The 15,888-nt window shown below is 39.2% G+C and overlaps 1 protein-coding gene across 5 annotated transcripts in view; it reads left to right on the plus strand.

Annotated features, from left to right (window-relative positions):
- DEK (DEK proto-oncogene) overlaps positions 1-15,888 on the plus strand; it is a 40,054-nt gene that overhangs the window by 20,202 nt on the left and 3,964 nt on the right. For 3 of the 5 annotated variants that reach the window (XM_015449861.3, XM_005553945.4, XM_065544376.1), the window contains 2 exons: positions 7,403-7,538; positions 8,306-8,454. In XM_015449861.3, coding sequence (XP_015305347.1) covers positions 7,403-7,538; positions 8,306-8,454 — 285 coding nt within the window. Of the gene's footprint in view, positions 1-22; positions 119-7,402; positions 7,539-8,305; positions 8,455-9,273; positions 9,343-15,888 lie in introns of all 5 variants that reach the window. The other 2 variants (XR_012434217.1, XR_010586526.1) reach the window with 2 other exon arrangements.

Raw genomic sequence — 15,888 nt, forward strand, 5'->3', positions numbered from 1 at the left:
TTTTGTTCGTCTGTTCACCCAGTACAACCTTTCTGCTGTGAGGACAGAATTCTGGCTCTGTGACAGGCGTCTTTTTTGGAGACCCTCCTTCAAGAGCCCTGCTGCCTATAAATGATAGGTAAGCCTTGCTTTCCCAAGATATTTTTTTGCCTTTCTTCAAAAAGTGCTTATGTCATTCCTCTGATTCTGTACCTTCATGGTTATCAGAGACAGGGAAAATCCCCTTCAAATTTTTGAAATTCTGTATTACTGATCCTTTAAAAATTTAGATTATAGTACATTGTACTATCTGAAATTAATGGCAGCTGTTCATTTTTATTTGTTCCGCTTTAGAACATCAGAAATACTTGATGGTCCTGATTGAACCACTCAGCATATAGAGAAGAATCTAAATCTCATGACAATTTGGAAGTCAGCTTTTTCTTTATTCTTTTTTAAAAAAACCTAATTTTCCCCCCATTTTGTTAAAAGACTCAGTCTTGTCTCCAGTTAGGTTAAATAACAAGATGTTGACCATTATGAGTATTTTCAACATTATTTCCTCATAATGCCATATAATGTGTTGTTTTTTTTTTTTTTTGAGATGGAGTCTCACTCTGTCACCCAGGCTGGAGTGCAGTGGCCGGATCTCAGCTCACTGCAAGCTCCACCTCCCGGGTTTATGCCATTCTCCTGCCTCAGCCTCCCAAGTAGCTGGGACTACAGAGCCTCCCAAGTAGCTGGGACTACAGGCGCCCGCCACCACGCCCGGCTAGTTTTTTGTATTTTTTTTTAGTAGAGACGGGGTTTCACCATGTTAGCCAGGATGGTCTCGATCTCCTGACCTCGTGATCCGCCCGTCTCGGCCTCCCAAAGTGCTGGGATTACAGGCTTGAGCCACCGTGCCCGGCTCACATAATGTTTTTATTATAATCACTAAAGTTTTCAAGATATTGTGAAAGAGACTTAAAATGGGGGTCAGTCCTTTACTTATTTTTGAGACAGAGGCGTATGTCTTACTCTGTTGCCCAGGCTGGAGTACAGTGGTGAGATCATGGCTCACTGCAGCCTTGAACTCCAGGGCTCAAGTGATCCTGCCACCAGGCCTAGCAATTTTTAAATTTTTTGTAGAGACAGGTTCTTGCTCTGTTGCCCACTGGCGTTTGATTTCTGCGGTAACCACTTTTTGATTGCTCAAGTTAGTGAATTGGGAGTATGCTTAAGTGCTGTTAGGGTTACAGAAGGTATTTTCTAAGCAAATGCTCTTTGATACTTAGCATTATAGGATTTCTAAAGAAGGAACATCTTCATGCCTGTTGAGGAAAGGCTTTGGGTAGAAGTGGAAGTACTACCAATTCAAGTTGACCTTGGGAATAGAGAGAAAAGTACTGTGAACAAAGATAAGGAGCAGGGAAGGCAGGGTGCCTTTGACTAACTTGTGGTTAGAATTGTGTGCCCAGAAGTAGAGCAATGAGAGGTGAAACTAGAGTAGTGAAGGTTGAATCCATGCTATAGAGAACCCATGAGTCTGGGCATTGTTGTGTGACTAATATGTTTGGTGGTAGATTCATTATTCTCACTCATTCAAAATGATTGTCTTACTCTATACCTGAGCATTTTGCTAAGTGGGAGAAGAAAAAATGAGACACGTCCTCTGTCTTCCAGGAAGTACCACTCATTCAGTAAGCATTTATTATCTCCTACAAGGAAGAAACTTTTCAAAGTGTGTATGCCATGTGCTTTCACATCTTGCATCTCATTTAGTCTTGACTCCATGAGAGGTGAGGTATATATCCTCATTTTTGTATATGACGATATATAAGGAACTTTTATAGTGCTTTCTCTTTACAGTAGTCCCCTCTTACCTGAAAGGAGTACGTTTCAGGACCCCCAGTGTATGCCTGAAACTTCGGATCCTGCCAAGCCTGATTGCTGTCATTTGAGGCATGTTTCTGTTCATGTTTTCCACCATCAAATTATGCCTTTTTCATCGTAACAAAGCACTTATCCTGCACTGTGGCCGTAACTTTCGCAGTTTGAGGTTTGACAGCAGAGCCAGCACAAAGTTCTTTTCCCTTCACAATTTCACATATAGAAGATTTGTTCTTATTATAGATCTTAGCAACCTCAACATACGATTTTTTTCTTAAGTAAAGAGCTTTCACCTTTTCACTTAAAAGAACCACTTTATGGCTTCTCTTTGGCATGTTTGAATTGCCAGCATTACTCCTCCTGGGCTTTGGGGCCATTATTAAGTCACATAAGGGTACTTGGGCACAAGCACAACGATACTGCAACAATTGATACCACAACCAACATGGCTGCTAGTGACTAATGGGCCGAGGTGCTGGGAGCATCTACAGAGTGGATATGCTGGACAAAGGGATGATTCACATCCTGGGCAGGAGTGAGCAGGATGACACGAGATTTCATCACACTACTCAGAACAGTATGCAATTTAAAATGTATGAGTTGTTTACTTCTGGAATTTTCCATTTAATATTTTCAGACTATGGTTGACAACAGATAATTGAAACCACATTCAGAAAGAGAAACCATAGATAAAGGGAGACTACCGTATTATTCTTTCTTTCTTTTTTGAGACAGTCTTGCTTTGTTGCCCAGGCTGGAGTGCAGCGGCACAATTGCTACTCACTGCAACCTCTACCTCCCAGGTTCAGGCAATTCTGGTGGCACAGCCACCCTAGAAGCTGGATCCACAGGTGCTTGCCACCACGCCTAACTAATTTTTTGTAGAGACAGGGTTTCACGATGTTGCCAGGCTGGTCTCGAACTCCTAGCCTCAAGTGATCTACCCACCTTGGTCTCCTAAAGTGCTGGGATTACCTACAGGGTTGAGCCATCGCGCATGGCTTAGTATTCTTTCTAAAGCTTCTTGTTTATGTACTTCTATCTTCAGAGTTCTCTAGAATTCCTGATTTAGATCAAAATGTGATTTTAAGCAATAACTTTAAGAAAGTTAATGTGTATAAATCCACTTGTGTTTATCAGAACTGAAAACTAAAAGCTATTAAAAACTTGATAATTGGAGGAATTGACCTGTTGATTGCTTTATCTGGTTCCTGCCTTTTCTGTGTATAGCTCCAATAATTCATAATCTAGGAATCAGCAGACTGTAGCCTGTATGCCAAGTCCAGCCTCCTGCCTGTTTTTATACAGCCCTCAAGCTCAGAATGGTTTTTCCATTTTTAAATGATTGTTTTAAAAAAATGAAGAATATGCAACAAAGATTATATGTAGCCAGGAAAGCCGAAAATATTTACTATCTTGCACTTTAAAGAAAAGTCTTGGTGACAAATCTAGTCTATAAATGTGCTTTTCATTTTATGTGGTATAGCTAGATGAGTCAGCTCTGGAGCTTCAAAAATATATACAGGTGCTCAGGAATCAGGAAGTTTGGCTGTGACACCCTTGTTCTTAAAGCTTCACAATACCTTCCATAAAATAGGGATAATGAATTGTAGGCCAAGTACTTTGAGAGTATGGATTAATCAAATTGATGGTCTTGTGAAAGATTTAGAGGAGGTAATTGCTAAGCTGGGTTTAGAATCATGAGTGGGATTTTCCTAAGTACAGGAGAGGAATGAGAGAAATGAAGATTTGAAAGTTCATGTAAAATTAAAGTGGACATAGTTTAACTTGCCTTCTCAGCTCTCCCTGGGTTTTTTTCTGTTACCTCCAAATACTGGTTACCCATGTTTACCTTGACAGCAAAAATTGTCCATTGTGTCCTAATACCAAGGTATGTCCTTTGAGATGCCCCCATTTTCCAGAGACCTGTTCCTCCTATACCCAATAACCTTCAGGGCAGCCAAAGTGATGAACACCTGCAGGACTAAAGCACAAGATACGAATTTCATTAGTTGTTTTACTGTTCAGCTTTCATGATTTCTTAACTCAGCGTTAATCTAAAAAAGAGACTTTACCAAATTCCTACCTTGATGTTGTCACAGAAGAATTTGCAGCTGGTTGCTAAAGATAAATGAAATCCTGTATAAATGACATGACATACTACTATAGATGTTTGTGGGCCAAGTCATATCTACCATAGTGTAGTGAAATAAGTGTGATATATCATGGCTAGTTAATACAGTTGTTTTTGAGTCTGTCTCACTGTGTTTATAATTTACAGTCTATGTATCTGCCCTGCTTTTAAAAAAAAGAAAATTAGTTTTTTAGAGTTAGGGTCTTCTGATTTTGCCCAGGCTGGTCTCAAAGCTCTGGCCTCAAGTGATCCTCCCATGTCAGCCTTCTAAAGTATTGAGATTACAGGATTGAGCCACTGCACCCTGCTTTTTGAAAACACTTAGAAATTTTAACTTATTAGAGGAAATTATATTTGCATAATGAAAGAACTTTTCATTCTACAAAAGGGAGCACTCAGTAATAATAGTTAATATTAAAATAGTGTTTACTATTTGCCAGGTACTACCAAAAATACTTTTACGTGTTAATGTATCTACTCCTTATAAAACCATAGGAACTATTGTTTCTTTTTGTTTTGTAAATGAGACAAGGGCCTAGAGATGTCCTGGGGCTGGAATTTGAAACCAGGCGGCTTGCCACTAGAGCCTGTATTCTTTGAACTATTATATTTTTTTCTTTAGTGCTTGTGCAATATATTTGCAATCTTTTAGAAATTTTAATAGATGACAGGCTAGTTGTCCATTTAGAAAAACTGTAGAATATTACCCCTTACAGCAGATAGGAAATGTAGAAAGATGTAGTTTTGTTATACAGAAGTAAAATTTCATGGAGATGACTCGTTATTTATTACTGTAAATGTTTATGCTTCGTCAGACTATCACTACTTGCAATTTGCAGGTTTTAAAATGATGCCATGTTGTGTATCCCATCTAAAATTTTAATGGCAGGCCTTAAAAGGCTTTGGAAGTGTTTCAGTTATCTAATTCTGATTTTCTAATTTGAATGGAGATTGAGTAATTACTAATAATACTGTTGTTTCTTTTGCTCAGCCTCTTCAACCCTTTCGGGAATAACTTAGTTTCTTGTACCTACAAAGTCCAGATTTTATTACCCTTTAACTAAAAAATGATATATAATCATGATTATTTTATTCTGTGTATTAAGTGTGCTAAAGAACTTAAGAACTTTTAGGATTCCCTTTCAGAGCCTGATACATAGTTCACGTGAACTGGGTGGACACTTAATAAACCTTAAAACTTGGTTTAAGTTGATCATAATAAATCATTGATACTTGTCCCCTAGCCCCACACAATCTAGAACATCTCTCAGAATTAGGAGTAAGTTAAAATAGCCTGTGAATTGCACAAGTCCATGGGAAATTCATGTACTTACTTTTAGAAGCATGTCAGCCCCTTGACACCTTAAAAATGTATTTTTTTAGTAGCAGTTAAACTACATACTTCCCAGCTAGTGGTATATTATTGAGGGAGTGCAGGGTGATGATAGGCTTGCATAAATAGGTACAGTGATGGTATATTGGCAAAAAGAAAGACAAACAGTAAAATCCAGCCAGGTGAGGTGGTATGTGCCTATAGTCCCAACTACTCAGGAGCCTGAGGTGGGAGGATTGTTTGAGTCTAGCATGGGTAGCATAGCGAGACCATCTCTTTTTTTTAAAGACACTAAAATCCAATGAATAACTTGAGGCCACTTTTGGAACAGATTGGTCTGTGTACTTTAAAGGACAGGTTCAACACAGTGCTTATGTCTTTAAAAACAGGTTGACTTGGCCAGGCATGGTGGCTCATGGCTGTAATCCCAGCACTTTGGAAGGCCAGGGCAAGTGGATCACCTGAGGTCGGGAGTTCCTGACCAGCCTGGCCAACATGGAGAAACCCCGTCTCTACTAAAAGTACAAAAGTAGCCGGGCATGGTGGCACATGCCTGTAATCCCAGCTAATCAAGAGGCTGAGGCAGGAGAATCACTTGAACTTGGGAGGCAGAGGTTGCGGTGAGCCGAGATCGCGCCATTGCACTCCAGCCTGGGCAACAAGAGCGAAACTGCATCTCAAAAAAAACCAGGTTGACTTAGGATAATGCTCAGGAATCAAAAGTGTTAAACATTTGGAGAAACATTCTGTCAAGTGATTTCGGTAGTTTTGGTGTGTAAAGGGGAGAATTTAAATTATCTTGGAATGTTTAATAGGATGCTTTTCCTTTGGGAATATTAATTAAACTAAGAATTAATGCTTTCTAATTTCATAGGCTCCGCATGAGACAAAGTATGAACTCTGATTTTGTCTTTTTTTTTTTTTTTGAGACAGTCTGTCTCCTGGAGTGCAGTGTCGCGATCTCCACTCACTGCAACCTCTACCTCCAGGGTTCAAGTGATTCTCCTGCCTCAGCCTCCTGAGTAGCTGGGACGACAGATGCCCACCACCACACCCAGCTAATTTTTGTATTTTTAGTAGAGACAGGGTTTCACCATGTTAGCCAGGATGGTCTCAATTTCTTGATCTCATGATCCGCCCGTCTTGATCTCCCAAAGTACTGGGATTACAGGTGTGAGCCACCACGCCCGGCCTGTCATTTTAATCTGTCCATATTTATGTGTTTTGTTTGTGGCTAATCACCTGTGGGTTAGTGTTTAAGAACACAAGTTCTGGAGTCACATCTATATTTGAATCTTGCCTGTTTATTAATGTGACTGTAGACAAGGTAACCACGCTGAGCCTTAGTTTTCTCATGTAGTCATAAGTATTTATTGAGCAACTACTGTATACCAGAGACTTATTTTAGGAGTTAGGGAACCATCAGTGAACACAAGATTCTAGGCCAGATGTGGTGGCTCACGCCTGTAATCCCAGCACTTTGGGAGGCCAAGGCAGGCGGATCACTTGAGGTCAGGAGTTTAAGACCAGCCTGGCCAACATGGTGAAACCCCATCTCTACTAAAAATACAAAAATTAGCCGTGTGTGGTGGCAAGTACCTGTAATTCCAGCTACTAGGGAGGCAGAGACAGGAGAATTCGCTTGAACCCGGGAGGGCATAGGTTGCAGTGAATCAAGATCGTGCCACTGCACTCCAGCCAGGGCAACAGAGCGAGACTGTGTCTCAAAAAAAAAGATTGTAGTTGAGAGAGAGGGAACATAGAGAAGATAATATTATCTGTTTTTAGGGGTTCCCCCCCCCCAAGATTAAGTAGAGTAATGCATATATAGTTTATCCATAGTGCAGAATAAATATGGGCAACTCTTTTGTGTGTGTGATTGTGATTTGTCATGCTTAGACTTGTGTTGGGATAAAATAGTTCGTTGTATATTAATCATCTCCCAAAAACAATTTTTAATTGGTGATACCAAATACATTAATTTTCCTCTAATATTATTAAGGGGGTATAGGGGAAGTAGAGAGATGGGATGGGATAGCATTGAATCTCATCAATATGTGTACTTTTGCTTTCCTTTGTAACAGCCACCAAAAAAGACAGCCAAAAGAGAAAAACCTAAACAGAAAGCTACTTCTAAAAGTAAAAAATCTGTGAAAAGTGCCAATGTTAAGAAGGCAGATAGCAGCACCACCAAGAAGAATCAAAACAGTTCCAAAAAAGGTATGTTAGAAATAACATTAATCAGCAACTTTAAAGATACAGTATATATTAATGTGTTGTACATAGTATTTAAGTGTGTGGGGGAAACAGGTAAATTGCAGAGAACATTGCGAGGAGAAGTAATACAGGTTGAACATCCCTTATCTGAAATGCTTGGGACAGGAAGTGATTCAGATTTTGATAAATATATATATGGGGGGGGGATCTTGGAGATGGGACCCAGTCTAAACATGAAGTTCATTCATGTTTCATATTCATCTCACATAGCCTGAAGGTAGTTTAATATTTTAGCTAAATAAATTATTTATTGCAGTGATGCCATTACAGCTCACTGCAGCCTTGAACTGCTGGACTCAAGCGAGTCTCTTACCTTGGCCCCCCCAGAGCACTTGGATTATAGGCTTGGACCACTACCCTTGGCCTGAAACCAAGTTTTGACTGCGACCCGTCAGTGAGGTCGGGTGTGGAATTGTCTCCTGGTGGTGTCATGTTGGTGCTCTAAAAAGCTGGATTTTGGAACATTTCAGATTTTGGATTTTTTGATTAGGGATGCCCAACCTGTATACCAGTTTTTTATAGTTTTTGATATTTCAAATTGACATAAAATTTGTATGCATGTTTTATAGGTAACCTATAGAGTAGTGATTTATAATGTTTTTGATCCAACACCCCTTTGAGAATCTGTTGAAAGCTTAAAATTCATCTCAACCTTTGTTAAATATTAATTTACTATGTAAGAAAAATTATTATTATTATATTACTTTTAGAAAGTGAGTCTGAGGATAGTTCAGATGATGAACCTTTAATTAAAAAGTTGAAGAAACCCCCTACAGATGAAGAATTAAAGGAAACAATAAAGAAATTACTGGCCAGTGCTAACTTGGAAGAAGTCACAATGAAACAGATTTGCAAAAAGGTAATTAGACAAGTGTTTAGATTATTTTGCTTTTACTAGAAAAATTCTTTCACTTACCTCTTAATTTGAAGCTAAATACTTAATGTGCATTCACTTATTGAAGAAATACTTGTTGAACTACTATATGCCAGATCTCCTTACAGGTGCTGGGATACCACTTTAAATAAAATAGTCAAAGTTTTTGTCCTGATGGGTTTATTTTTATAAATAACATTAAAATGAATAAAATTGGAGTGAATAAAATTAAAGTGATACATTCCAAACCACATAGGAAACTTTCTTTTTCTGATCTGGAGGTTGTTTCTATTGATGCATCCTTAGTTTATGTTAGTTTAAAGAAGCAGAATCTCATGAACCGCCTTATTCTCTTGTTAGTGTGATAAATGAGCTGTTATAGATTAGGTTCTTAACTCAGACTTCTGTGGCATTTTTCTAATATTTCTAATACTTGTTAGGAAATAAAGTGGCCTAGTCTTGAATATGATTCCAAGGGATTCTATGGAAATTTTAGAAACTTGTCTGTTGCGGTAAAATAAAATTACAATTTGGAATGTACTGAAAGTGAAATAGTCTATGCTTTTTTAAAGGACATTGATTATTATTTTGTTTATTCATTCACCATTAATTGATTCTCTACTACATTTCAGGCACTGGGCTAAATGTTACAGCTAGAAGCTGGATGTGGTGGCTCACGCCTGTAATCCCAGCACTTTGATAGGCTGAGGCAGGAGGACTGCTTGAGGCCAGGAGTTCAAGACCAGCCTGGGCAGCATAGTGAGATCCCATCTCTAACAAAAAAAAATTTTTTTAATGTTACAGGTGGAACCAGAGAAGCCATTACTTGGCTTTTAAGAGGAGCTTACAGTCTAGTGGGATAGAAAGAGATAAGTATTTTAGTAATTAAAATCTTGTAAGTGAGGGCCGTGTTAGGAGAATATGGAAGGTGCTGCAGCACCACGGAACAAGCACCCTACTTGAGGCTGGGGGAATCTGGAAAAGCATCTTGGAAGAGCTCTTAACTGAATTTCCTAGTGGACCATCACCCATTCCATACAGTTGAGGAACAGTAACACATTAACCAAAATGATAATTGCAAGGAATAGTATTAGTTCAACATGTCTCAAGACTAGGATTAGAAAGAAGTCCTCACAGAAGTTAGGAGAAAATACTAGAGTTTTGCAGATCTTAAATATGCCATGTTAAAGTTTCAGTTTCTTCCTGAAATAAATGAGGAATTGAGAGGCTGTGTAGATTATTGAGAGAGATTTAGCAGGGGCATAAGATGTATTTTTGTTTTTTAAAAATTATCCTGGAAACATTAAGAACAATGGAATGGCAAAGGATGAGATGAGAGAAGCAGGACACCCAGTTATGTCATCATTAAAATGACAGTGTGAAGTGAGGAGGAAGTCAAAGAGAAACTAGTTCTGTTCATTAGAAGGATTTTTGTGAATACCTTCATGTAATTTTTTAAAAGGGATTATTAACATGGAGAGGTCAGGTGAGAAGGACCTGACCTTTTTTGGAGTCTGCAATTAGGAGACGATGACCTAGGGTGGTAAAAGCAAGAGTTAATGAATAGTGAGGAAAATGAACAAAGTAAATCTTCTGTTTCAAGCAGCTGTCTTTGGAAGGAAAATAGGTAAATGGGGTAGGTGACAAAGTATTTTTAATGGGCAGTAGGGGTGGAGGGGAGAAAGCATTTTGGTGGGAAAGGAGAAGTTACAGGAGAGTTGAAGGGTGGTCCTGTGGAGGCAAAGAAAATTAAGTACCATTGATGAATCCAGATAAAACTGGAGGGGAAAGAGCTGTCAGAAAATTGAAGGAATTCATAATAACGGCTTTTTTGGCTGTGAAAGGAGTGTCAGACACTTAAATAAGGAGGTGAAACTGCCATTGGTGGGAATGAAAGGAGAGCCTGACTGGGAGGTTTTGGGGGAGGAGCCTTTGGAGGTGAATACCATGAACTGAAAATGGGACCCGCCTCTTCAAAGCTGCTTTCCCACAGCAATCTGTAGTCTAGGCTTAACCATAGAAGAATGAGTAGTTAGACCAATTCAGGATGGGGGTTTTGCAGGGAAAGAACAAGAGACAAACAATTTTTTTTATTTTTCTTATTTTTATACTTTAAGTTCTAGGGTACATGTGCACAACGTGCGTGTTTGTTACATATGTATACATGTGCTGTGTTGGTGTGCTGTACCTGTCAACTTGTCATTTACATTAGGTATATCTCCTAATGCTATCCCTCCCCCATCCCCCGACCCCATGACAGACCACGGTGTGTGATGTTCCCCTTCCTGTGTCCAAGTGTTCTCATTGATCAGTTCCCACCTATGAGTGAGAACATGTGGTGTTTGGTTTTCTGTCCTTATGATAGTTTGCTCAGAATGATGGTTTCCAGCTTCATCCATGTCCCTACAAAGGACATGAACTCATCCTTTTTTATGGCTGCGTAGTATTCCATGGTGAATATGTGCCACATTTTCTTAATCCAGTCTATCATTGATAGACATTTGGGTTGGTTCCAAGTCTTTGCTATTGTGAATAGTGCCACAGTAAACATATGTGTACATGTGTCTTTATAGTAGCATGATTTATAATCCTTTGGGTATATACCCAGTAATGGGACGGCTGGGTCAAATGGTATTTCTAGTTCTAGATCCTTGATGAATTGCCACACTGTCTTCCACAATGGTTGAATAGTTTACAGTCCCACCAACAGTGTAAAAGCGTTCCTATTTCTCCACATCCTCTTCAGCACCTGTTGTTTCCCGACTTTTTAATGATCGCCGATCTAACTGGTGTGAGATGGTATCTCACTGTGGTTTTGATTTGCATTTCTCCGATGGCCAGTGATGATGAGCATTTTTTCATGTATCTCTTGGCTGCATAAATGTCTTCTTTTGAGAAGTGTCTGTTCATATCCTTTGCCCACTTTTTGATGGGGTTGTTTGATTTTTTTCTTGTAAATTTAAGTTCTTTGTAGATTCTGGATATTAGCCCTTAGGTAGGTAGATTGCAAAAATTTTCTCCCATTCTGTAGGTTGCCTGTTCACTCTGATGGTAGTTTCTTTTGCTGTGCAGAAGCTCTTTAATTAGATCCCATTTGTCAATTTTGGCTTTTGTTTTCATTGCTTTTGGTGTTTCAGACAAGAAGTCCTTGCCCATGCCTGTGTCTTGAATGGTATTGTCTAGGTTTTCTTCTAGGGTTTTTATGATTTTAGGTCTAACATTTAAGTCTTTAATCCATCTTGAATTAATTTGTGTATAAGGTGTAAGGAAGGGATCCAGTTTCAGCTTTCTACATATGTCTAGCCAGTTTTCCCAGCACCATTTATTAAATAGGGAATCCTTCCCCCATTTCTTGTTTTTGTCAGGTTTGTCAAAGATCACATGGTTGTAGATGTGTGGTATTATTTCTGAGGGCTCTGTTCTGTTCTATTGGTCTATATCTTTGTTTTGGTACCAGTACCATGCTGTTTTGGTTACTGTAACCTTGTAGTATAGTTTGAAGTCAGGTAGCGTGATGCCTCCAGCTTTGTTCTTTTTGCTTAGGATTGTCTTGGCAGTGCAGGCTCTTTTTTGGTTCTGTATGAACTTTAAAGTAGTTTTTTCCAATTCCGTGAAGAAAGTCATTGGTAACTTTATGGGGATGGCATTGAATCTATGAATTACCTTGGGCAGTATGGCCATTTTCATGATACTGATTCTTCCTATCCATGAGCATGAAATGTTCTTTCACTTGCTTGTGTCCTCTTTTATTTTGTTAAGCAGTGGTTTGTAGTTCTCCTTGAAGAGGTCCTTCACATCCCTTGTAAGTTGGATTCCTAGGTATTTTATTCTCTTTGAAGCAATTGTGAATGAGTGTTAACTCATGATTTGGCTCTCTCTTATTGGTGTATAGGAATGCTTGTGATTTTTGCACATTGATTTTGTATCCTGTGATTTTGCTGAAGTTGCTTATCAGCTTAAGGAAATTTTGGGCTGAGACGATGGGGTTTTCTAAATATTCAATCATGTCATCTGCAAACAGGGACAATTTGACTTCTTTTCCTAACTGAATACCCTTTATTTCTTTCTCTTGCCTGATTGCCCTAGCCAGAACTTCCAACACTATGTTGAATAGGAGTGGTGAGAGAGGGCATCCCTGTCTTGTGCCAGTTTTCAAAGGGAATGCTTCCAGTTTTTGCCCATTTGGTATGATGTTGGCTGTGGGTTTGTCATAAATAGCTCTTATTATTTTGAGATACGTTCCATCAATACCGAATTTATTGAGCGTTTTTAGCATGAAGGGCTGTTGAATTTTGTCAGAGGCCTTTTCTGCATCTATTGGGATAATCATGTGATTTTTGTCTTTGGTTCTGTTTATATGATGGATTATGTCATTGATTTGCGTATGTGCAACCAGCCTTGCATCGCAGGGATTAAGCCCACTTGATCATGGTGGATAAGCTTTTTGATGTGCTGCTGGATTCGGTTTGCCAGTATTTTATAGAGGGTTTTTGCGTCGATGTTCATCAGGGATATTGGTCTAAAATTCTCTCTCTTTGTTATGTCTCTGCCAGGCTTTGGTATCAGGATGATACTGGCCTCATAAAATGAGTTAGCGAGGATTCCCTCTTTTTCTATTGATTGGAATAGTTTCCGAAGGAATGGTACCAGCTCCTCTTTGTACCTCTGGTAGAATTCGGCTGTGAATCCGTCCAGTCCTGGACTTTTTTTGGTTGGTAGGCTATTAATCATTGCCTCAATTTCAGAACCTGTTATTGGTCTATTCAGGGATTCAACTTCTTCCTGGTTTAGTCTTGGGAGAGTGAATGTGTCCAGGAATTTATCCATTTCTTCTAGATTTTCTAGTTTATTTGTGTAGAGGTGTTGGTAGTATTCTCTGATGGTAGTTTGTATTTCTGTGGGATCAGTGGTGATATCCCCTTTATCATTTTTATTGCATCTCTTTGATTCTTCTCTCTTTTCTTATTAATCTTGCTAGCAGTCTATCAATTTTGTTGATCTTTTCAAAAAACCAGCTTCTGGATTCATTGATTTTTTTTTGGAAGGGTTTTTTGTGTCTCTATCTCCTTCAGTTCTGCTCTGATCTTAGTTATTTCTTGCCTTCTGCTAGCTTTTGAATGTGTTTGCTCTTCTCTAGCTCTTTTAATTGTGGTGTTAGGGTGTCAATTTTAGATCTTTCCTGCTTTCTCTAGTGGGCATTTAGTGCTATAAATTTCCCCCTACACACTGCTTTAAATGTGTCCCAGAGATTCTGGTATGTTGTGTGTGTGTTCTCATTGGTTTCAAAGAACATCTTTATTTCTGCCTTCATTTCGTTATGTACCCAGTAGTCATTCAGGAGCAGATTGTTCAGTTTCCATGTAGTTGAGCGGTTTTGATTGAGTTTCTTAATCCTGAGTTCTAGTTTGATTGCACTGTGGTCTGAGAGACAGTTGGTTATAATTTCTGTTCTTTTACATTTCCTGAGGAGTGCTTTACTTCCAGCTATGTGGTCAGTTTTGGAATAAGTGTGATGTGGTGGCGAGAAGAATGTATATTGTGTTGATTTGGCGTGGAGAATTCTATAGATATCTACTAAGTCCACTTGGTGCAGAGCTGAGTTTAATTCCTGGATATCCTTGTTAACTTTCTGTCTCGTGGATCTGTCTAATGTTGACAGTGGGGTGTTAAAGTCTCCCATTATTACTATGTGGGAGTCTAAATCTCTTTGTAGGTTTCTAAGGACTTGCTTTATGAATCTGGGTGCTCCTCTTTTGGGTGCATATATATTTAGGATAGTTAGCTCTTCTTGTTGAATTGATCCCTTTACCATTATGTAATAGCCTTCTTTGTCTCTTTTGATCTTTGTTGATTTAAAGTCTGTTTTATAGGAGGCTAGGATTGCAACCCCTGCTTTTTTTTGTTTTCCATTTGCTTGGTAGATCTTCCTCCATCCCTTTATTTTGAGCCTATGTGTGTCTCCGCATGAGATGGGTCTCCTGAATACAGCACACTGATGGGTCTTGATTTGCCAGTCTGTGTCTTTTAATTGGAGCATTTAGCCCTTTTACATTTAAGGTTAATATTGTTATCTGTGAAATTGATCCTGTCATTATGATGTTAGCTGATTATTTTGCTCGTTAGTTGATGCAGTTTCTTCCTAGCATGGATGGTCTTTACAGTTTGGCATGTTTTTGCAGTGGCTGGTACCACTTGTTCCTTTCCATGTTTACTACTGCCTTCGGGAGCTCTTGTAAGGCAGGCCTGGTGGTGACAAAATCTCTCAGCATTTGCTTGTCTGTGAAGGATTTTATTTCTCCTTCACTTATGAAGCTTAGTTTGACTGGATATGAAATTCTGGGTTGAAAATTCTTTTCTTTAAGAATGGTGAATATCGGCCCCCACTCTCTTCTGGCTTGCAGAGTTTCTGCCGAGAAATCCGCCGTTAGTCTCATGGGCTTCCCTTTGTGGGTAACCTGACCTTTCTCTCTGGCTGCCCTTAACATTTTTTCCTTCATTTCAACTTTGGTGAATCTGACAATTATGTGTCTTGGAGTTGGTGTTCTCGAGGAGTATCTTTGTGGCGTTCTCTGTATTTCCTGAATTTTTGAATGTTGGCCTGCCTTGCTAGGTTGGAGAAGTTCATAATATCCTGAAGAGTGTTTTCCAACTTGGTTCCATTCTCCCTGTCACTTTCAGGTACACCAATCAGATGTAAATTTGGTCTTTTCACATAGTTCCATATTTCTTGGAGGCTTTGTTAGTTTCATTTTACTCTTTTTTTCTCTAAATTTCTCTTCTCGCTTCATTTCATTCATTTGATCTTCCATCACTGATACCCTTTCTTCCAGTTGATCAAATCAGCTACTGAAGATTGTGCATGCATCACGTAGTTCTTGTGCCATGGTTTCAGCTCCATCAGGTCATTTAAGGACTTCTCTACAATGGTTATTCTAGTTAGCCATTTGTCTAATCTTTTTTCAAGGATTTTAGCTTCTTTGTGATGGGTTCAAACATCCTCCTTTAGCTTGGAGAAGTTTGATGGTCTGAAACCTTCTCTCAACTCATCAAAGTCATTCTCCGTCCAGCTTTGTTCCATTGCTGGCGAGGAGCTGCGTTCCTTTGGAGAAGTGCCGCTCTGATTTTTAGAATTTTCAGCTTTTCTGCTCTGGTTTCTCCCCATCTTGTGGTTTTGTCTACCTTTGGTCTTTGATGATGGTGACATACAGACGGGATTTTGGTGTGAATGTCCTTTCTGTTCATTAGTTTTCCTTCTAACAATCAGGACCCTCAGCTGCAGGTGTGTTGGAGTTTTCTGGAGGTCCACTCCAGACCCTGTTTGCTTGGGTATCACCAGCGGAGGCTGCAGAACAGCGAATATTGCAGAACAGCAAATGTTGCTGCCTGATCTTTCCTCTGGAAGCTTCGTCTCAGAGGGGC

Source organism: Macaca fascicularis, chromosome 4 (assembly GCF_037993035.2).
Source record: "Macaca fascicularis isolate 582-1 chromosome 4, T2T-MFA8v1.1".
Taxonomy (NCBI): Eukaryota; Metazoa; Chordata; class Mammalia; order Primates; family Cercopithecidae; genus Macaca; species Macaca fascicularis.